General features: G+C 33.7%; 1 protein-coding gene across 4 annotated transcripts; it reads right to left on the reverse strand.

Annotated features, from left to right (window-relative positions):
• Nucleotides 1-2,735: 2,735 nt before the first annotated feature.
• Nucleotides 2,736-22,437, reverse strand: GI (gigantea protein (GI)). 4 transcript variants are annotated; one of them, XM_088809226.1, is made up of 16 exons: nucleotides 22,271-22,437; nucleotides 21,736-21,835; nucleotides 21,382-21,561; nucleotides 16,793-16,864; nucleotides 16,643-16,697; nucleotides 16,359-16,501; nucleotides 15,868-16,145; nucleotides 13,313-13,368; nucleotides 11,873-12,113; nucleotides 10,965-11,115; nucleotides 8,918-9,127; nucleotides 7,225-8,763; nucleotides 4,309-4,377; nucleotides 3,781-3,999; nucleotides 3,541-3,633; nucleotides 2,736-3,391 (listed from the first exon to the last, which is right to left on the reverse strand). In XM_088809226.1, the coding sequence occupies exons 3-16, from the start codon at nucleotides 21,466-21,468 to the stop codon at nucleotides 3,092-3,094; spliced, it is 3,513 nt and encodes a 1,170-aa protein (XP_088665352.1). In that variant the 5' UTR covers nucleotides 21,469-21,561; nucleotides 21,736-21,835; nucleotides 22,271-22,437; the 3' UTR covers nucleotides 2,736-3,091. The 4 variants fall into 4 exon arrangements, with proteins under 4 accessions (XP_088665352.1, XP_088665353.1, XP_017981039.1 ...); XM_088809227.1 differs by having other exon boundaries at nucleotides 21,382-21,570; XM_018125550.2 differs by having other exon boundaries at nucleotides 21,676-21,835.
• Nucleotides 22,438-24,253: the final 1,816 nt, after the last annotated feature.

Here is a 24,253-nt window from a genome sequence, read left to right on the forward strand (position 1 = left end):
TAACTTTCCTCAAATTCATCATGCTTTGGCCAAAGACTTTATATAAGTTAATCAAAAATTGAGAACAAGTGAGATACATCCCTTTATATCACTTGGGTTGATGAATTCTCTCTTGACACTCATTCACCTTTGCATGCTTCATGACATACACAAAAACACCCTGTTTAGGCATATGGTCGCCTCCAGATCCGTAGGGGTGAAATCAAAGTATGTCATTCCCCATATAAGATAACCTGATGTCTCAAGTCCAAGGACTAGTTGCACAGCTATCACATGAAAACATTTTCTATAGACACTTGAGTGAAATACCAAATGGAGTTCTCATAGCAGATCATGTTCAGTGAACTCGTTCTTTAATAAGCACCTACATGTTATCCTCAGATATCTTATATACTTCAATCTATAAGATCGATTGCTTACTTCCCAAGTAAGGAGGCTTAACATGTACTAGTCTTTATGTATTGTCAATGCCTTGTCTTGACAATACAATGATTATGAACAATTTTAGGAATATAGTTTTGATGCATAGTGATCTCATAATTATAATAACTTTGCAATTCTCTTGTAAGGCCTTTATGTTTCATGGGCTTCATCCAATTAGCACTTAATAACTCCTTATTATTGTGCTAACATGAAGAAAAACATTTATTATATATAGTTATGCGATTAAGTATGAATTAAATGACAAGATATATATTCCTTGATCAATCCAATTGGCTCAAGGGTATATACCAACACTATTGGCATTTGCAAGGAGACTGAGATCTTATATTAACTTTATCATCGCATATTTAAGTAGGTGTACCGTAAGAGCGAACAATTGGTGAGTAGATGGAGTGATAATACAAGGCTACTTGAATTGTCTATATCGTTTTCCTAAGGCTCAAGATAAGTATGATTTGTCTAGTATTTTACAAGTTTTGAATGAATCTAATGATCACTTCCTAGTGTTGAAAGATTGTGGACGTTGATTACTAGTTGAGGCAGTAATCTTAAATGTACACATTTTTCTCTTCATTGTATGTTCGGATATCTCTAGTAATGCTTTTTTATGTGATTGTAAGTAGTGACAAATTTTTGGTTTTTTAAGTTATGTTGACTAATGTATATGCTAATTAGGCTTAATTTATCTTGGATTATGAACTTGATCAATTTGTAAGGAAATTGATTGGATTTTGTTTAAATGAAAAGGGTCTTTTCTAATCAAGCTAGGTTTTATAACGATCCTAATAAATGGTTTTTATGTGCAGTCTGCAGTGGTCGGTTGCTCTTTAGTAATGAAAAAGGCTGTTGCTAAGTCAAAACTCACATGTCCTTAATGTTCTTAGTGTTAACTTTTTTTGTTGTGAGAGGTTTAGAGGAGGGAAAGCTTGATGGAGTTGGTTTGACTTTAAGAGTCTGTTTGGCCTAACTTTTTTCTAACTTAAAAGCTATTATGAAACTCTTATGAAAAATAATAACTTTTAAAATTAAGTTAAAGTTGTTTGGTAAATTCTTTTTATAAATTCTTTTTTATAAGTCATAATTTTTATTAAAATTATCATAGAAGGTATTTTTTTTATAGGGTAATATTGTAATTATTTTTAACAAATGAAGATATTTTTAAAACAAAAATAAAAATTCTCTTGTATTTTTAAAAGAAGAGAAGAAAAAGCTCCTCCTTGGAGTTTTTTTAGTTCTTTTTTTAAAAATTTTGTTCTTAAAAAAAAGTTATTTTTTTTAAGAGCTTCTCAAAAAATCATGTTTGACCTGACTTTTACTTTTAAGAGATAGATAAGTTAAAAAAAAAGCTAGCCAAACATGTACTAAATCATTTTCTCCACATCTTTTGTCAAAAGGGTAAAAAATTTCTTGATATGTGCTTTCACTTGCAGTTTTGACAGTGTGATTCTCCTTCAGCATTTTGGGTTATAATTATTCTTTAATCTCTGTTTTGCTTTTTTGCCATACTTCTTGTCTGGGTTTTGGACCTGTTTAATACTTTTGTTCCTTATGGTTTTGTTCAGTAAAAATGTTGCCCGAAAAAACACAGGATAATTGACTGTGACAAGCTTTAAACTTGGGGCAAATTTATTCTACCTCAAACCACACAATATTTTTTCTTTTTGTAATTTTTTATGTTTAGAAAATTTTCAAAGAACCATTTTCTCATCTTTTCTAATAAATTGTTTTGAGCATTAAATAACAATAAAATAAGCATCAAACTTAATTGGTATTAATGCCTAATATAATATGCAACATTAAAGCATTCAATGTAAATAACATAATGAAAAATTCCGATGGATTATTTGAAGAACTCGTGGATAGTGAATAATGTGGTTTTATGGGTAATATTGGAGGTAACCTTGTATCAGGGGCTCTTAATTCTTATTCATCTCGGTACAAGATTTAGATTTATCTGATTTTTCTTTTTGGGTTGTCCTTGTATGGCCAAAACTTCTTCTTTTAGAATCATAAAATATTTTTTATTTTTAATGACAAGCAATCCTCATTGTTACTCCAACTTCGGATTTTTTCTTTTAATAATTTTAGGAAACCCAGTTGTTTTACAATAAAATTTTTAAAATATACATTTTTCAATTTAAGAAGAATATTATCATGTATTTATGTTTGTTTTAGCATGTAGCAGTGTTTAAAAAAAGAAATTTGAGTGAAGTATTTTGTAATATTACCAGCAAGAGAAGGACACAGGAAGCAATACATCCAAAGCACTGAAATACAGGAAGAAACCGAAATTGAAACTGAGCAGAAGCTGTATGGGTTTATCACTCCATGCTAACCGAATAACTGTCCAAGTTAACTGAATCCAAACAATAGATTGAAACCTGGGCCTATATCATACAAAGCTAAGCTTAAAGCAAAGTCAGATTAGACACATGAAACCTCAGGGAGGCAGTTCACCATACACCATCCTTTTGCTTGAACAATTTCATGACATTCAAAGGCTTCATTCCTAGGACTATTTGAAGAGGTACATTTCTGCCCATACCCATATCCTTCAACCCACTTGAAAAAGTCTATTCCTCTTTGTTGTCTCGCTTCAAGAGAAAAAGATACTTACACTGATAATCCGAAGAAAAGTTAATTGATGTTATATAGAAATACTACAGCCTAATTCTTTGGCAGCAGTATCCAGAAATCGTATAGGCATTCCTCTTGCAAGTTGACTATGAGCTTCCCATGTTAAGCACTTTTCAATATCAGTGTGCCAGTCAATGACACCTACACTAAAGTACTGGTAAGAGGGACCATGGATGCCATTTATTTCCACCTGCTTAGAATTAGGTTTAATTGAACCTGCATGCAAAATATTGCGAAGGACTGATGTGCTGAGAGCACGAACGTGTGCACTTGGATGAGAAAGACATCGAGTTGTAGCTGGTAGACGACACTGCATGTATTGACAGATTAAAGATCACATCAGCACAGATCTTGCAGCGACATCAAGGGAAAGAAGAAAGAACTTCTTCCTTTTCTACTCGCTCTGTTTCACTCTAGAGTATATCAAATTGACTATGCCAATAAAGGGCAATTGCTCACCTTTAACAGGTTTGAAAGTCCATCTGCAACTGCCAGTCCAGATTCTCCCCACTCTAACACTGGCTGAACTGCTCTAGCTGTTGCTTCCAGCAGCTGCCATTTTAAGATAAAAACTAAAGATATTAACAAAGCTTTGAGAACAACAGAATACATTTGATTCACAATATCACAAACCTTCAATTAGAAAGACTGGTGATTGGTGAATGACAAATTATAAGAGACAATAATTTGAGACAGTACCTCCAGCTGGGGTAAAGTGCAAGCTTCCCCATCAACAAGCATCCCATCTGTGGCACGTAGAAGTAGATCAGAGGCACTAGCCACAATTACCAAGGATTCTGGGCTATCATGATTTCTCATTAGTTCCACTATCAACTTCACGATCCGCTGGTTGATTCTCCACATCTTCTGGCCTTGATCATCATCTTTGGTAATCCAAGGCTGAAACTCCCTCTCCGCCTGACAAGAACACAAGGCCATAAAAATGACCAAACAAATAGAGAAAACAAAGTTAAAAAACAAAAAAAAAAAAAAAGACAATAAGGCAATTTATGGCTGCTGATTTGGACACCATCCAGATGACAGTTCATCCCGTTATCCAGAGGTGTTGTATCATAAATGATAGATCTGGATTTTATTACCCTAATTACAAATTGGTGTCACCTTAAACAAAACATATGGTGTTCAAGTCAGCCGCCATAAAGAAAAGCAGGATGTTTCCTCTTCTTAATTTTAGACTAATATATACAAGATGAACAAAATCTGGACCTGAAGAACAACTGCTGTGGCTGCTTTTGTCGGTGATGCTGATACGACGTTGCACAATGCATCAACCACCTAATTCCATCCAAGGTAGTCAGACAAATACATTGCAATGAAATTATACTGATGAATTTACAGATGAACCATAGGGAAAACAGATGTACTGTGTCAACTGTTCTCAAATGCACTCTCTCATTAGTCTCAGTTAAAATATATTTGCATCGCAGAATGTACCCAAACCACACAAGTATAACGAATCACAATTTCTGTTTAAAAATAAAAAACCATTTATAACATCAGTCAACGTGAATTTCTTTTATGGATTTTGAAAAGATAAAATATGTCCAGTCAAATACTTTCACACTCCGACATAGTACAATGCTATTGAAGTTTTGAAGACTTGAAGCAACACCATACTAACATATGGATTACACAGAAATTAATTTCTGTTTTCTATTCACAATGGATTTTCCAATACCATAAAAAATGAGCTTATACCTAAGATTTCTTTCGCATCTCTATTTAATGCATTATGCATTCAACCAAAGATTGGTGAAAAAGAATTATAGGGCTTCAAAATGCTACACCTTACACAAATGTGGAACTGTGAGTAAAAAAAACAACCCAACACTATAGGCAAGTATCTAGAATGTAAGAAACTATCCAGCATTCTCTAAAAGTTGGATGGAATCAGTCCAGCCCCTTCAACATCTGAAGGAAAAAGACCCTGTATGACCTTGGATACTCAAGGTGGCAATAAGTAACAGTACCCATAAACACAACTCCAACCCAATGTGAAGTTTGCAGGTTTAGTATTTAACAGATTTGTGTCAAAATCAAATTGACTCGAGTAGCATAAAAATAACCATGCAATATTTAGGTTGACCTGCTTAACCCAAAATTGACACATATTAATAGTTCCAATGTCTATAAGACCTCAGTCATTAAGTAATATCCATAGAAATGTAAGGATAATATACTAGTACAAAAAGAACAATATAATCATGTTGAAATTACCTATTTAGGACCTATCTAATTAAACATGTTAAATAGTCAAGTTCTTGTTAACCCAAACTGATGTGACTTATTTATCAAACATGTTACACAGGTCATGCTGTGTTCCTTGTTTGATAAACAGAGTGTGTTTGTATTGAGGGTTATGACACAATTAGTCAAATGGGTTGTGTTTGGTTGATCTATATCCTTTTATACCCATTTGTTGACATGACCCACCAACACAAATTGCAACCCCTATATTGATATTGTATCCTTTCCAAACTGGTACAGAAACCAAGTCAGACAACTGGCTCATGGTGTAGAGAAAACAGTTCATTCAATTTACAAAATGCATCTAACGAAAGGCTTAGTCTAACATTCAGGCAGCCATCAAAATTTCATACATTCTTAAAAAACGTGTTTCAAAAATAAATAAATAAATTTATAACCATATGAAACCAAAAGACTACAAATAGTTGGTTGACACATGGTCTCTTTGATTTTTTTTTTCTTTCATTTTTTTGTACTAAAAGTATTTCTATTTTTTTTATATTATTTATAATTTTTTGGCACCTGGGAAATGAGGAGAAAGGGGATAGGGGTGAGGAAGAGCTATAGGTAGAGAACAGTACATTAGGAGATTGAAGAAAAGAAAATGAGAAAAATATGCTAGAAAAATGGACAAGAAAGAAGTTAAAACTAAAAACATTGGGTTAAACGTAAAAAGAGAAAAAAATTGAACAAAAACATAATTTATACTTTTTTTTCCTTATTTTCCCCTTATCTTCCATTTTTCCTCCTTCCATTTATTGCTTCCTTTCTTTTTTCTTTTTAATTATATAAAATATATATGATTTGTAATAAATAGAACAGAAACAGAGACCAAAGATTGATTTGGTCAATCAATTTTTATTATTTTCCTTCACCAAAATTTCTCTTACACATTATAAAAAGAGAAAGAGAAATATTTGCCTATCTTATAAAAAACAAATTTTACAGCTGCTGCATTGTGCGAACCCTTTACTATTATCTATACTAGAGAAATGTACCCACCTCAACACGGTGGAGTGCAATTTTTTATTACTCATATTTCAGAAGCCATGTCAGAGATTTGAAATCCTTTCTTTAAGGCTGGGCGTCATTTGACTGACAGAGGTCTAAAACTCCCAGGTTCAAAACATGGCTTCACTAACTCATGGGCAAAAGAGATTTGAGTTTGACTGACTCATGGGCTCTTGTTTTTTCTTTTGCACAGTTTGACTCACATGGGTTGGGAGATTGAAAACATGGCCATTGTTCTATAGCTTACATGTGGCAGAATGAGGAAGCCTTTAAGTATGTAATAGATTTCTTAAAAGTTGTAACACTACAGTATAATGCAGGAGGGCATGTTTGATGGAGTATGATTTGTCGATATACATCTTTCATAGTAGGGGTATACTGTGGCTCATCATACACTGTATAGTGCACAAGTTCTGTCTTATTAAAGGAGTGAGATCCTTTCAATACCTTTGAACCTATAACTTTTAACACTCATCATCACATCCATAGTTAGAAGTATTGGTCCTAAAAATAATGGAGAGGAGCCAAGTCCCTTGGTGGAAGGCCCATGTCAAGATTTCATAGGCCACCTATCGACAGCTAATGCAACTAGACTCGAAGTCTAAACGAAATATGCATTCATGCAGAAAAGAGCACTATAGCAAAATACTGAGTGAAACAAAATTTTCAACCTATTTACTATTTCAACTGATATAGCCCATGTGTTGTTTTCAACATGTACTTTAAAAAAAAATGATTTCAAAAGATTGGTTTCAATAATGAACATTATACTAGAATTTTCTATTGCTTTTAATCAGGTGATAATAATATGATAAATAGATTTTAAAATATTAATTCTCTGAAGCATGAAACATATCAGATTACCTGTCTCCATCCCTGTTGGGCGGATGTGCTTTCGGCACTTGGTTGTGTTTCAGGTGCTGCTATTAGCTTGTGCCACAATAGTGAAACAACGGAGAAACATAACTCTTGTTTCTCCACAAGCACAGATCTCAGAAGAATTTGTGCACTGCAATTGAATCCTATGTGCCTGTCCATTGTGAGAAAGTTGGCCAAATCTGAGGCATCTAAAGGAAAACTTGCTATTCCTTTGCCCAAGGAATTTCCTGAGCCTTCATCTGATGCTAACACTCTCTCACATCTGAGATTCTTGTCTGAATGAGTTGAATCTTCACATTCTGAAGCAGATGACTGCCCTGGATCAAAGCAAGTGGTATTTGTACGTTTGTTTTGTTTTCTTCCATCTAAGCAAACGGGGGAATCCTTCCAAACAGGTGCATGTATCAATTGTGCTTCTAATGGTTCAGCCTTGTTAACAATGGATGCAACAGCCTTGCTGTGAATATCAATGAGATTATATAATGATGATGCCCTGGTGTAAATTTCATTGTCCCACTTGCATCGCATTAGGACAGAGAGTGCATGCATGCAAGCCTTTGACCGCCTGAATAGTTCAGAAACATGAGCTGCAACCATAGCTGCAGCAACTATTTCATTTGAACTGTAACTCCATGAGGTGCCAACAGAAGATGGCTTCAGAGAAAAAAGTGCCTCTAAAATTGCCAAGATTCTGTGAGTATGATGAATAGCTGAGTCAATACTATGGCCATACTCAATAGAAGATCCATTTAACTTTGCAGGCTTAGCTATAGCTTGAACATCTTTAGCAGTTGAATGATTACTTCCTCTTGTAACCAAAGGGAACAACTGAAGCTCACACGCAAGAGCACAAACAGCAGCCAGCACATAAGAATCAAATGCAGCTACAGGCCCTTGTTTTTTTGTTTTTCTAGGTTTTATGTCTCTCGGCCTTTCTGATGGTGACTGTGATTCCTCAATGCCCTCATCAGGAGGATAACTTTCTTCACATCTCGGTCTCTTACTCCCACTGAATTGAGCTTCATGGCTAACACACACAGTTAAGACAACAAAAAGTAGGCGTGAAGCAAGCTCTACAGAAGCACATGATTCTAAAAAGAGGGAATGGACCATTGTACGAAGCTCAGCCACAGCAAGGTTCTTGGAGGCAGAACCTATGCTGTATCTTGTTTTTCTGGTTTGCACCCTGGAGGATTCAGGTGGAAAAGTTCTCTGGAGAATTGCTTCAACAGTGGCCACAAATATCTTCATGAGACATGCTTCAGAAGGACTTCCACGTGGGAGGTATTCCAGTACCTTAAGAAGAGGTATATATAGGTTCCATGATAGTATAGCAGGCTGCAATGGGGTTGCAACAATAATTTCTGGAAGATCAACAGCAGAAGAGCTCAATGGAATCAGGCCATAAGCAGCTTCCCATATAGTACAAATTCTCCATTCCACCTCCGGTCCATGAGCACAAAGCATTGATGCAATCCCTTGGGCAGTAGCTTCAATAGTTGCTTCAGCAGCAGGCACCTCTATCTGATGAACAATAATTTTGAGATAATTTTCAGTAATTGTCAACATGCATTATTGCATGAATATAACCATCCATATGAACTGCTTCACAGCAAATGAAACGTAAAAACTAAAGAATGGAAGATAAATGCAAAATTTTGAGGTTGACCACTAATACCTGCTTCCTGTAACACGAAATATAACCACCAGAAGGTTCATGTTGAACTTCCACTCCCTCAACTTGCCTTAGTGGAGGAAATAGCAGTGCAGGTTGTGATAGTATGCGAAAAAGTAAAGCTGCAGCAGCATCAGCAGCAATACCTGCTCTCATAGACATTGCAGTCCCTATTGCACGCAAAAAATGCAAATGCATCCAATTTCGTGGAAGCTACATCAACAACAATAAAAGCAATTTGCTATGAGAAATGGAATGGTAATAGCTGAAAACATATTTGCATCAATTTTTCAAGACAATTATATGTTATTCCACTAATCAACAATTGCTACTAGAACAGACTGCTTCCTCATAAAGAACTCCAAAGGAGTGCGTATGTTGCACGACTTACTTTCCTGACATTCACGAAGATTGTTCTCCACCACAACAACATTCACCTAAAAAGCCATCAGGTTAAATTGACTATGTCATAGGTGTTTTAAAAACACAGTGGGTATCATAACTGTTAAGTGCTATCCACATTGGCCAAGTTTAGCATTTGTTGCAGCCTTGTAATCAGGATGGCCTCTCCATCTATTGCCAACCAGTTTTAAGTTGGATACTTAACAATAGCGATGTTTAGCTTCCATACATAGTTATATAAATGCAGCCACCTTGAATGACTATGCTTTTATGAAGAACAAAAGCACACAACACTTTTCCCCTGCATCTAGAAATACCTATTCAACACTTTTTCATAAGAGCTCATAATTTTATCTCTAAAATCTTAGCCATTGAACCCCTAACCACCTTCTACAATCCAGTAGCAACCTTTTACCAAAGGCACTGATGAAACCTGTACTGTTTTTTGGCTACTGCAGTAAAAAAAAATCGTGACCTCATTTTCTTCCCTAACAATCTAGTAACCATCTATACTGTTAACCTGAAGCCTTTGTGAACTTTCCACCCCAATCTGAAACCCTAACATGATAATCTTCCCTTACCAAGCACACTTAACATGTAATGTGAGCAACTTTTAAAATAATCATTTTAGTTTTCCTTTTTCTGAGGGAGTTGAAGGAAAGAAAATTTTCAAAATCAGATTCAGTGAGTTCCTAATCAGCTTTTTCTTTCACATTTCACAATCTTTATTCACCCTTCCCTACCTTCCCTCCATATATCAATTTTGGGCAACCAAATATGGTCAGAAAGCATCAAAGAACCATGAAATTTAATGTTGGTAAGATTCATAGGTCTTATCCATAGATACTTTATATTCCATCAGATTTCAGTGGTAGAAAAACAAAAAATTGTTAGTAGTCCAGCAGAGCCTTCAGTATAGTGATTATCTTGCTCCTCTATGTGATTAAACTTTAATAAGACGTGAATGGAATCATGATCCAACATATTCATGCTTTAAGTACAACTTCAAATACTTTAAGGGGTCTTGAGAAACTGATCAACATTTGATGATCCCATTAAGGAGAGGATTACATGAATTCATGGTGGTGGGCACATTTTACCAATAATGGATTAATAATTGATTTTTGAAAAATGTCAACCTAAGAAAGCTGAAAACGAACTGTTTTCAAAAGCACTAGGCAGACCCCCTTGAACTCATGCTTTTATAGGTCAGCCAAGCTGAAATGTAATACTTAACTAATGGAGACTCTGACCAACAAGAATTATTTTTTCCTAGGTCAATGGAGGGGCAACAAATTGGGTGACCCTCCATCACTGAAAACCCCCAAAATATTTCTAAAGACAAGATTTGATTCCAAGTCCTTGATACAACCACTAATCATTCTTATTCATATTAATCTCATTAAGGACTGTATCAACTATATTAGCCAGCACCTTCATGTAATTTGGTTTAGAATGCGGTTGAACAACATATGCTGACAAATTTTGCAATTTTATTAAGCTCATTGCTCATGAATTCCTCCTGGATCTCACAATATTGATTACCAAAATTCAAAATAAGGCAGGTGAGCATCACCACAATCAAGTTTGATAATCAGAAAGCGCCATTGCATATTCAAATATATGCAGTGAAAAGCATTTAACTCACCCTTATACCAGTAGCATAATCTTCAGCAGCTCGAAGGAGTTCCACAAGCTGTACAGCAGCATCAAGTGCATCTGGAGCCCATGATGGCGGTGCTTCTAGAAGTCCAAGAAGGAGTCTTTGGGTGGCACTTGGAGTTGCGATGGCATAGTACCTGATCAGGAAATAAGAGAAAATTGAGGAAAAAAGAGGAAAACTACGTCATCGCAGACATTTAAACCCAGTCGCAACTAGACATGTTGGGCATTCATCTACATATTAACATTGTCCAAAACCTTAAACAAAGACCAATCTAATTCACAAATTACTTCACTGAAGGATGGGATCATTTTATTTTCTTTATCAATGACCATTATCAAGCACATATATTCATCAATGTTGTTCTTTTGTGTACTAACATCATTTGCATTTGATAAACACTCCTATCCTAAATGGAATGTCCCATTTGCACTTTGGGACATCCTAAGATACTACCTTACAGATTCCAGACAGCCCAAAATCCTAGCTTCTCTTTATCCAAAACAGATAATATAAGTTATTTCTTACATATTTGCTTTAAATATAAAAGATTTTTGTACTAGAGAAATTCTTAAAGTTTAAACGTTAAAAAGAAGTCAAAGGGTTTCATGAAATTGTGGGCCAAGTCAATTTGGGATAGAAGGTGCACAAATCCAAAAGCACACTTACATCGCACTCCACACCCAACCTAAACTCTACCCCTTCTTAAAAGAAGACAGAAATTTTTATTCAAACAAACACCCATATCAAGATATAATTCTGAAAGTGCTTTGCTCAATGCCTGTATAAATGGCAAAACACAAATCTTACAAGCTACAACTATGTACACCAATTATAAAACAAATATCCTTGAGCAAAGTTGTTCAAGAACTCTTGAAGGTTCAGCAATTTACCGATGAAATAAACGTGCATACGGTTCAAGAGCTGGTAGCCCAGCAACTAGATGCTCATCCAAAGCTGTTGTTGGGGGAGGAAGTAGAAGTGCAGGGACTGCTGCAGCTGTTAAAGTAGCAGTCTCGTAGCGTGCAACCTCCTCATCACATACACTTAAAATGACACCAGCACCATTTGCAACAGCCCATCTTGGAGTTGATGGCATAAGCTGAGGATGCTTGCCAGATCCACGAGAAGAAGCTATTGAAAAACAATAGTCAATTGATGAGTCATCAGGCCTAAAATATCTTATTACTGATGGTTAGAAAAAATAAATCCCGACATAAGAGAAACTTTATTTCCATATCTTGACATACAACCCACACATTAATTCATCAATAATTCCGGGTCTATTTTATAAATCTCTCACATCAATTAGCATCATCATATTATTAAATCGAAATGTTATAACTAGAGAGTAACTAGTAAGGCCACTAATGACACTTCCATGACGAGTTTAACCACAGAACATATTCTCAATTATGCCTTAAGCTTCAAGGTAAAAGATTAAGACAGGAACTTTCACCCTGCTCCACAAATAAAAATTTGCATAAAGGTTCGCTTTGGCAATACTGCCAAGACAATATCCTGGAAAGCAATAACCACTTCATCATAATTATCTTTATATAATCTTTTCTAATGGAAAGAATATCTATCTGAAGTCATTTTACAACCCACTATTGCCCAGGCCTAGCACATCAATAGGACAAGATTCCATTCATTAGACTGTCAATTTTAAGACAAACAGCAACTATCAACTTATCAACCATTACATGCATCTACTCTTTACAGAACAAAGTATATACTCCTTTACTACCTTAAAGAATTTCCTAAATTACTTCTTCCCACTAGAAAAACATAGTTTACAAAATCAATTGCCATTATAGCTATAGTTGATTGATTATGAAGCGAGAGATAGATCCTATCACTTGTAACCGAATTTTGATTTATAGGATTTTCTAACTCTAATAAGATTTGTAGTTCTTAATTGTTGTTGATGCTGGTTGTAGCGTATATATGTACCATGCATACACATACACAAAATATGTATGCTTTTCACCTTAATCTTATATTCCTATATCCTCTAATTTTTCATGTCTATTACAACTTTTTCAACTAAATAATTGAAGGCTTGACTTATTTGGTAATATCTTCATAATACGTTATGATAAATCTTGAAAATTTTCATATTTAAAACCCGGATTTCCTGCTTAAAGAAACAAGTTCATAGCACAAATGCCTGTGCCTGAACCTAAATTTATAGTTTGAAGAAATGCATCAATGGCACAAATGCTCACATGCAAGCATGTTAAACAAAAGCTAGTTCACTTAAAGGTCACAAACAGAATCATAGGATGCAAAATCACAACATATATTCTTGCAGAAAATACAAAACTAACCAGTTGAAGGTGGCTTGAGGTCTCCAGCTGCATATTTACCCATAACACCACTGCACCTGTTAACACGTGTAAAGGACTGTAAGCTTCAGTAATAAGCACATAAAGCTCTACACAGTGAGATCCATTCATATAGAACAAATCACAGAAGAGCATGAAAACTCAATGGCAGTTATATGAGAAATTGTACTACTAGCTAGTTGCCATTGATTAACTCTTCTTAAAAAGGCCCTATAACTCAACAGCACACCTTCCATACACGATGCAAATGAAAATCTTATGTCCAGTATTCAAACCTAGGCAAAAAGTTTAGGAGGGAAAGAGACCAAAAAGAGTTACCAACCAGCCCTAAAAGAAATGCTGACATTTATAACTAATTGTATAATGCAACATGATAAATGCTATAAAAAATGTGAACAACCAGAAGCTTCTGCAAAATGGAAAGGTGCCCAAGGTCATCAATTACAAATGGCATCCTAAGCATGGGTGTGTCTGTATGTATGTATCTAACAGTAAATCAACGAAGTTAAATCAACAAATATTGTCTCCCAACATGTGTATTTTCAAAATATAAATAAATAAGTAGACACTCAATTATATCCTGATTACAAATGAAATAAAAAGTGAAGTTAGCATTTCCCATCTACAAAGCACAAAAACATTTGGTACTTCTAACTTGCTCAAAAAATCCTAAAGATGATTCCAACTAATAGCCTGTTTCAAGCAACTGTTACAGTGGATTCACTGTCAAAGAAGAACTGCAGATTAATAACATTATCACATAAGAAATTACAAGCTGACCAGCTACGCAGCCTATTCAAAGAAAATAAGCTGGCAACATATTACTAGCATATGTCATGTCATGCCTCAGCACCCAAACAACCAATACTGTTTTCAAACTCACACTGCATTTCACCAGAAATGCCCCAGGTAAAAAAGCCAGTCTCTAAATCAACACAAAACCCTGTCTCATAACATCCTTGAATGGCCTGCATATGTACCAAAAGACATCATCTAAAATGAGAAAATTATTGAAACAATTGCCACCAGAGGGCATTTGATGAGGCATGCTTGATTCCATGAGCTTTTTTTTTTTCTAGTGTTTAAAACTTCCATGAATTGAATCATCATTACACTTACAGCAGGTCAGTCTTAGTCAACTGCATCAAACTCCCATGTAGTTCATTTGAGAACAGTAAAATAGCAATCTTTACTATCAGCATATTTCTACTTTTGATTTTGCTAAATAGAAGTGTAAACAAGCTTGGTTTTCAATTTCTAACTTCCTTAAAACGGATCTATTCCCTCAATTATTTCACAAGCCTTCAAAGGAAGAAACTTAGAGGGCCTTTGTCATAAGCTGAAATTTTTTCCAAGACTATTAATAGGCTGTCAGCTCCTCTCAGCAATTCAAAACCAAGAGCATTCCACAGTCAAAATCTATCAGCAGTGGAACAAAATTAAATCTCAAGGACCAGCAAGAGCTACAAACATGCTGATTCATTTTTACATTAATAATCACCAAAACAAGCTACAGTTGAGTATAAATGTATCAGAAGAACCTCAGTAAAATGTACAGCAGTTGTTATGGAGATCATTCAGTTTTTGTATTTTCTTCTTATTTTTGTATGAGAAATTTCTTCATGGCAAAGTGATTTTATCTAAGAAGTGAAAGCTGAATATTGCAAAGGCAGAGCTAAATGGAGCAACAACAGGGAAGCTTATGGAATGAAGAGCATCAGTTGAAAAGGGAAGGATTGAAATAATAAGATAATGAAGGATAGATTGAAGAAAACAATCTTGGCCCTTGATTACAATCAAAATCAATTTAAGAGATACTGAATCCTAGAGAAAAGGGCATGATGGTTGGGTAACAATACTAATACATTTTAATATTTAAGATTGCATGATAACTTTGTTGGAATTGGAAAATATCAAGAACTCCTGTTATCAAATAAAACAGATTAGAGAACTTGGTGGCTGGAAGAGAGTCTGAAAGGAGAACAAAGACTATCAATTGTTACCAAATGTAAAGAATCATTTGTAACAAAAGTCTATGCTGACAGAAGTAGTTCTAATGACCACTTGGCATTGCTTTCAAGAGGTTTACATCAACTGTTGCAGACTGTTAGCTCTTTCATTATTTCTTGAAGTCGGAAGCCTGCCTTAAGGTTTACTAGGGTACAGGAATTTAATAAGCTTCACAAGAACAGTTGCAGTGGCAGTAATTATTGTTCTTAAATAGGGATTTTTATGTAGACTTTTGGGACACTAGAAAATATGCTACTCTTACAGTTCCCTACCTTCTACCTATGGCTATTCATTGCTTGTATTTGGTCAACCTTATGAAGCAAACTTTTCAGCTCGTTATATCTGTTCTCCGTTACTAAAACAGTCAGAATCACAAATAGAAAATAACAATCAAAGTTATAATGCAGCCACCAACATGCTCTACATAGGTATTGCAAAGTTCAGGTGCTTCTATCTATAAAGATGCCAATTGATGTTTCAAACTATTTAGAAAGGACAACACTAAGCTATAATAGAAAAGTACTCACCAACGGAAGTAATCGCTTCTGATACCCAAAGGTGCCGCAAGCAATATATCAGTAATCCAGGGAGATAAGGGCCTTAAAGGCTTTCTCTCCTGTTGCATCAAAGGTATATGAAAGGATGGTTCACCATCTACAGGTTCACTTGTCGTAGCTTGGCCACTGCTATTGCTTCTATCTGTCTCACTATTTTGCTGTTCCATCTTATATATTGGACGGTTGTAATGAGTCAGAATTCGCAAGATCTCTCCACATGCCAGAGCCCACTGTTCAGAATACTCATTCTGCAAAAAAAATTAAACAAATAAATGCCGTTATGTTCTTGGTCAACCTCAATAATTCCCTTTTTTACTGAACAAACTAGATAAAAGAGAGCTATTAAGAATGTAACAAATAAAAAGAAGAGCAGGAACAAATGTAGTTTGTGGAGCAACGACAATCTTCTCTATTGCATGAAAAACAATGTGGAATTGCCAGATGAACTTTTTGTCTATTACCTCACTACTTGGGCAGACTAAGGAGATGAATGAAGCAAAGGGAGGGGTACTCTTATCATACACCAGTGTACCATCAATGATGCATGAAATAATAGGAAGAACAACAGCATGCCCATGCTCCGGATGGTGAAGAACAAACATTGCTGCAAACCAATTAAGTTCACAAAACTGGTCATTCTCCAGTTATAATTGAAGTTAAAATGTTTTTTTTTTTAATATTTTAATTTCAGGTCTAATTGTGATAGATGATTGTGCTATAGTACAGAATAAGAAAGAGCCAATACCCAGAACATCATCGAAAAGGCGCTGTTCCTTGTGAGGATAGCGGTTGCGAACAAGCTGTTACAAGAATAAGAAAATTTTGTTTACATGCATAAATCCCATTTCCTTTCATGATCTGCAGGATGCGAAATAGTTGTACAAAATAATCATACCTCAGCAATATCCTCAGGGAATTGTTCTGATGTGAATTGACCAAAATACTCAACATATGCAGTAATTTGAACCTAAACAAGAGGAAACATAATGCAAAATGTAAAATTTATAATAGCAAGAGATGATCATGTAAATTCAAAGAACAAAAAAGACACGGATGGATTAACTCAAAATTATTATAAAACATTCATACTATACAAATGCTCGCTGTTCAAACAATATGATATATACAGAATAAAGTTATATCTATTAACTTCAGAATGAGCCCTCAAGCACATCTAGCAAATTAAATAACCCTTGTCATTACTAAAGCCAAAATTTTCACAGCTTGGCCTCTACCTCTTCAAATTGTTAAGCCAATTACACCATATTCTCTTTTAAACCACCATTAACAATCCTTCAACCTCTATTTCAAGATATTCTCCTTGCTCAATAGATCATAGACAACCCATCCAGTGCCTCCATAATAAGCTTTAATCACTTTGAAGAGGTACAGAAGAAGATTGAAAAGATAAACATGATGTTCGAAGTTTAGGTATATTCAACAGGATTGTCTCACAAGGCAGCAGGTAGAGATGGCAAAAGCAAAGCCAACTACATGACCTGCCCATCCTGAAATGACTTCAAAAGGCAATAGCCTCAAGACCCAATGGTCCAAACTCAAACCAAACCCAAATACAAATCCAATAGTCATCTTAGCAGGGTAAAAGTGGCAAAACCTGTTTCTGAACCAGGAATACCCAACTCAACCAACCTGAATGGACTCTAAAATCAGCCCTAAACCTGACGTAACCTAAGTCTGATGAACAATGAACCAAAAACAACCAAAACCCAGTCTAAACCACCCAGTAACCACTTCTAATAGTAAGCTTCAACATACATTAACAGAAACCTTCTTGGCTAAAATTAAGAAATCGCCAGTACAAAAGAAAACCCCATTTAACCTAATTTATGATAAATTTCCTTAGAAGGTCAAACAATAGAAAAATTTTAATATCAAAGCTGGTAGTTGATCCATAAAACACTCAAAGCTCCCTCACATCCTGTCAAAATCATGAAACAATTCAAACATTCAAATGTTTGGACCTATGCTTTAGGCATTAGACCATTACATTGCCTTCAACAAAAATACTATAGAAGCAAGCATATTAACTCCTATAAACTCTGGGAAAAGCCATTAGAGCTTACAGCTAAATTTCATCACTCTCCTCCCATTGAGCTATTGCACATTGGAGGTCTAAGTAGAATCATTTAGTAAAGAATTCTAGAGTTAGTTTCTAAGTGCAATATTTGGTATCACCAAAGTTGGTTCCATATCAAAATGTTGCCTTAGGAACCGCGAAAGTCAAACAAAAAGAGTTGAGTTTATTCAGGTTAATTTTTCCCTAAATACCAACAATATTGATAAAAGAACAAACCATGATACAATCAACACTTGTTGCAATTAACTCTAAATATATTTGTGGACATATCCATATACATTAGAACATATTACACGGGTAAATGCATAGTTTCACCTTAGAGGGCCACTATTTTTATGTTTTTACATTTTCTATATCTATGCATATAAACAACAAAAGTAAATCAACATATATACTCTGCCAACTTATCCTTCTACAGCAATCCTTTCTTTATGGTATCAGAGTAGGCCCCAAAAATCAAAATGACAATTGAAAAATCAAACCAAGAGCCCAATACCAAACCAGACTTGCACCCGTTCATCAGATTTAAAAGGTATGAAAAACAGATGCAACGAATAAACCTTTTTGATCCCCCAGAATAACTAAACTGTAACATCCTAAGATGGCTACACTTACCCAGGAAAAATCATCTAGTAAGCACACAAGCTTGGCCTTACTCCAGAAATATCTTTCTTTGTCATTCTATGAGGAAGCTTAAACAAAAATTTTACCATTCCATCAGATTTAATTGTAAGTATTTTCATAACCAGTCACCAACATTTTATCATAAGTTTCCTCCCTTCCATATAAATCCTCCTCTATATAGTGTAACCTCCTAAACAGTCTTAAGCTTTATTTCTGCCCTTCTGAATAACCAATAATCATCTGAATTCTCTTACAAAATTCAAGCCCACTTGTTCCACTTAGATCCTATAAATGACTATTAGCAAGAAGCCTATACCAAAATGCTCTCAGAACAAGTTGACTTGCTCCTACCAAGATGTCCACTTACATAGTCAGACCCAAGCGCTTAAGTCGCTTTAATTCAGAAAAAAGTGTTTTCCTATGACTAATTTGAGGAGCATGCTACTTAGCTAGACAAACATTGGACCAACCTCAATCTTAGCCATCTTCAAAGAATACATAATGAGAAAATTAATCTAAATTCAGAAACTGTTCCAAAATATTCTCCTTAACTTCATGGAGAATGACCATGAAATAATGCCGTGTAGAATGGATATACAACAAATTTTCATGCTTATTTGAGTTCAACCAACTTGATTGAAATCAGTTACTGATGCTTGATGTAAATGCAGATATCACACAGAAATAATATCCTTGGCTCAATGATACATCTTAAAGTTACAATGGAACCAAAGACTCATCACCCAATATAAGTCTAGATGAAGTGGGTTCCTTAGGTAAGATTTACGGTCCTGCCTCTACCATTTTTGCATAAAATGACTGCTCAAGAACTAAACCCGCACTATCATGGTTAGCAATTTTACTCTATTATCACTGCAACGAGTATTGGCCCATTAGCAAATTAGTAAGATTCTTCAAGATCTAAACCCACACTATCATGGTTAGCAATTTTACTCTATTATCATTGCAACAAGTATTGACCCATTAGCAAATTAATAAGAATCTTATAAATTGATGAATTATAAACATCATCAGACACACACACACAAACATGTATATAATCTTGCAAAACATGACCGAACTCAAATTGTGTTAAATCTGGTGGAGCTTGGAGGTTGATTTAAATTATCAACGGAAAACAAAAGGTCCCTGATTACACAGCAAATTTCTCATGGACTGTGCTTCAAAGGATGTTAACTCAATTAACTTACATATGGTTATCATCTTGAACGAGTATTTGTGAATTTAGAAGCAAAATTATGCAGCTTCACAATTTGATTCCCTTGCATGTATTCTAAAAGACAAATGATTAAGATGGCTCCATGAACATCTAGGAGCTGAACTCCACATTAAAACTAGAGATCTAGGGCAAAAATGAGAACCGAGATTGACGAAGGGAAAATAGCTAACCTACCCTACTACTAATTTTAAACAGATGTTGATATTGGATGTAATAATGGATTCCTGACTGCAGTAAAACAGAGTAAGGTGATTGAATGAACTTTGAAACCCATTGACTGTAGTACATGTAGAGGGCTTTCATTTATCATTGCTTGCTATGAGATATGTGAACAAATCAATCTCTAGCATACCCTGCACTTAAAAAGCCAAAAATAATTAATAATATAGTAGAGTACCAACTGTGAAATCTTGGCTACTTATTCCCCTCTGATAAGGAACTCTCTACTGTTGTCATTCTTACCCCTTGTGCACCAAAAGAAAATATTTCTTTCCTTCAGAATGAATTCCGCATCCCCATGCAGCAACACATTAAGATTTCCTCTTGTATTATTTCATATTTTCCTCAACAAGAATATAATTGATAACCAACTTCCAAAAAGTTTCTAAATCCTCTCAAGAAACTAATAAGAAATTCTATTTGTCATCCATGTATGCATATATACAACTTGTTGATGCTTTGGTTTGTGGGAATGGAGTACATCTATCATATTTCAAATGATAATAATAAATTATAAATCAATTTATCTTTTGAGCCTCCTTGTCAAATTTCAATTGGTTACATTCAAAATGCTCACAGTATTCTGCCTCACTGTTAAAATCAGATCTTCCATCAACGTTTCAGTGCTAAAATGTGGCAACACCATACTACTAATGCATTTTCTCCCAAAATATAGACCTACCAAAGTAAATAAAAATAAAAAAAATAAAAATAAAAGAAAGAAAAATGTATTTCTCATGTTTTCCCTTGAAAAATGAAAACGAAGCTTCATGCTTATTAGCAAAATTAAATGCTTGCATGTGATAGATTTGTAAAATCACTCAGAGTCTCTGCCCCAACCATGTCAGGAGTTTTAAGCCGTAAACTCTTCCTATGAATTATAGATGAAATAGATAGAACTAATCTTCTCATTTCAAATTAATTTTTGCTCCAAAATCAAATGTGAGATCAAGAAATTCTCACCTAAAAATCTACCCTTTAATATCTAATAAGAATGACTGAAGATGCAAACTGCCTTACTTCTTTTCAGGAGGTAGGAAATTAACCTTCCTCTCTTTGCTTCTAATTGAACCATATTATAAGTAAGTTCCCCTCAACATCTACTAAAGCTAATACACAGAAACATTTACGATTTTTGCCACCTATTTCATCAACTTAAGTTCTCAAGTAAACCAAGAACGAAAATATAAGAAGTTTAAAAAGATTTAAAGATCCAACTAGTATCCAATGACCCAGAAAGGTTCATGCAAAGAAAACAAACAACAGGACAATAAATAAATCCAAGAGAGAGAAACTAAGATACCTTTCGTTGTTGAGGGTCTTGTGGAGGAGGCCAGAACAGTGATGAGAACTGAAGGCCATCAATCCACCTCTCAGATGGACTAGCCATGTGGCTTGAACAATATATATCTTCCAAATATACCCCTTTGAACCAATCACCGGAACAACCAACAAAACACACACCAGAACCTAAGCTTCCACTCTGCAACCGCTACCAATCAAGAATCAAGATATCGTAATTCAACATCCCAAGCATGTGCAGCTCTCGGATTCCCACAAAAATATATCAAATGACGAAAATAAAATTGTATTGAACCTGCAGAAAATTCAACAAGAGAAACTATTGCATCTCTCTCTAAAAGGACTGGAAATTTACAACAGTATTATTAGTCTCCACAAAGTCTCTGCCTCTAACGGTCTCAAGCCTTGTAAAACTTGTGAATTACTGTTTAACTGATAATCAAAATATGTTCTTACTGCAAAAACAAAGTGAAAATATATAATCAGAATTACTCCAAAAAAAAAGAAAAAGAAATTTATCAAAAAGTAAGAGTAAAAAGCAAATCACTTGAAATTGGATTCATAAGCAAGCTAAGAACATATAATCTACACACCTACCAAAGCGTTTATAAAAATATGAACTTGATGATTAATACTGAACAATTCTTCAAATTTTACAAATGACAGTCCATGTAGAAAGAGCAATAACCAATTATTAACAGATAAAAAATGCAAATATAAAAACACCATAAATCATCAAACTAAACAAAAACTAAGATTAAATCCCAAAACCCATTTTTTAAAAAAATTAAAACAATAATAAGCAGAAATGAAAATTTCCAAAGTTAAAGGAAAAAAAAGACCCAAAAAAAAGACAAGAAGAAGAAGAAGAAGTTGGAAACTGAAAGAACCTGGGCTTTGGTATGAGCGGCTAAATATTTCTCCTGGTTTAATTTAGATTTAACTCTCTGCTATAAACAATGTGAGTGTATTACTAAAAGGAAAAAAGAAACTGCAGTTTGGCAAAGACGTATTTTTCCTTAGCTTGGAAAATTTTAAGAGGTGGTAGAGTTTTTGGTGAGAGAGAAGATATCTTTAGAGGGGCTGTTCGCTTAGATTGCTGATGACGTGGCGATGATATTTTCCTCTCGCATCACAGGGTCCTATGTCACGTCATATCAAACCCCCGCATGCATGACATAACATGAACATACATACATGCATGCAAGTCGGTTATACTGTACAAAGTATACATAGAAAAGACGACAAGGGTGGGAGAATTACGTTGATGGCCATCGCATGTTAAGTCGTAAATAAAATAATAAAAGAAGATGGTGGTGTTGTCCAACTTTGAATGGTCGGGCTCAAATTTTTAATTGGTTTTGTCAGAAGATATTTTGGGAGGGGTTTGGTAAGATGTCACGTTGCGGAGTACGCCTACCATTGCACCTCTACCGTATGATTGGATCTTGTTTCCTTCCATCATCCTCACCCTCTCCCCTTTCCCTTGCCGCTTTGCCTTTTTTCTCATACTCGTACTAATTTCATTAAATTCTTTATACCACGTTTGGTAACCTATTCCCCGCTACTTCCAATTACTATTTCTTTCCCTGTGTTGTTGGTAAATTAACAACGAATAGCCATTCTTTTGTTTTAGTTATTCCTCAGAATTGGTAAAAGGTCTTTTGAAACTACACCTACCTCGCTTTATTGTATTAGCTATTAATTATTATGATTAAATTACCTTTTGTAAATTTAAAAATTTACAACCCTCAAATATTAATGATTAAATTATAAATAAAATATTAATATTTAGATTATAAATTATTAATATTTAAAAAGTAATAATCATAATAACATTTAACTTATAAATAAAATATTCATATTTTTAAATATTAATGAATAAAATATAATAAATGTTAATATTTTAATTATCAATTATTAATATTTGAACTAAATTATAAATTATTAATAGTTAAAAATAAATAATCATAATAATATTTAAATTATAAATAAAATATTAATATGTTTAAATATTAATGATTAAATTGTAATAAAATATTAATATTTAAAGTATCAATTATTACTATAATGACTAAATTATAAATTATTAATATTTAAAAATAAATAATCATAATAATATTTAAATTATAAATAAAATATTAATATGTTTAAATATTAATGATTAAATTTGTAATAAAATATTAATATTTAAAGTATCAATTATTAATATAATGATTAAATTATAAATTATTAATATTTAAATTATCAATTATTAATTTTTTAAATAAATTATAAATATTTAAAAATAAAATAAAAATAATCATAATAGTATTTAAATTATATTAAAATATTAATATTTTATAATATTAATTATTAAATTATAAATAAAATAATATTATTTAAATTATCAATTATTTATATTTGTGATAAATTATAAATTATTAATATTTAGAAAATAAAATAAAATAAAATAAAAACAATCATAATAATATTTAAATTATAATAAAATTTAATATTATATAATTCTAATGATTAAATTATAAATAAAATATTAACATTTAAATTATAAATTATTAATATTTAAAAAATAAAATAAACAATTATATATTTAATAAAAGATTTTTTTATTTTTTTATTTTTTATTTTTTTATTATTTTAAAATTATTTTTACCAACTAAATATTGTAATAAATCATAATAATTATTCATATTATATTTTATTCGTCGTATCAAATTACGTAATAACTATTCTATTTTATTCTCGCAGAATAACTATATTATTTTATTTTTATATATTCCGCAAACTAAACATAACATTATTGTATAATTAGCCCCAACTATGACACTTTTCATGGGACACTCTTTCTTTTTTCTTCTAACTGAACTTTTTTT

The sequence above is a fragment of the Theobroma cacao genome, chromosome 8 (assembly GCF_053813885.1).
Source record: "Theobroma cacao isolate CCN51 chromosome 8, ASM5381388v1, whole genome shotgun sequence".
Lineage (NCBI taxonomy): Eukaryota > Viridiplantae > Streptophyta > Magnoliopsida > Malvales > Malvaceae > Theobroma > Theobroma cacao.

Bases quoted from the DNA above. Each gene is read 5' to 3' on its own strand.
- GI (XM_088809226.1), bottom strand. From the start codon at position 21,468: ATGGCTAGTCCATCTGAGAGGTGGATTGATGGCCTTCAGTTCTCATCA. The intron at 16,865-21,381 runs GTATCTTAGTTT...CCTCTTGTTTAG, and splicing joins AAGACCCTCAACAACGAAAG to GTTCAAATTACTGCATATGT. The intron at 16,502-16,642 runs GTATTGGCTCTT...ATTGGTTTGCAG, and splicing joins CCTTTTCGATGATGTTCTGG to CAATGTTTGTTCTTCACCAT.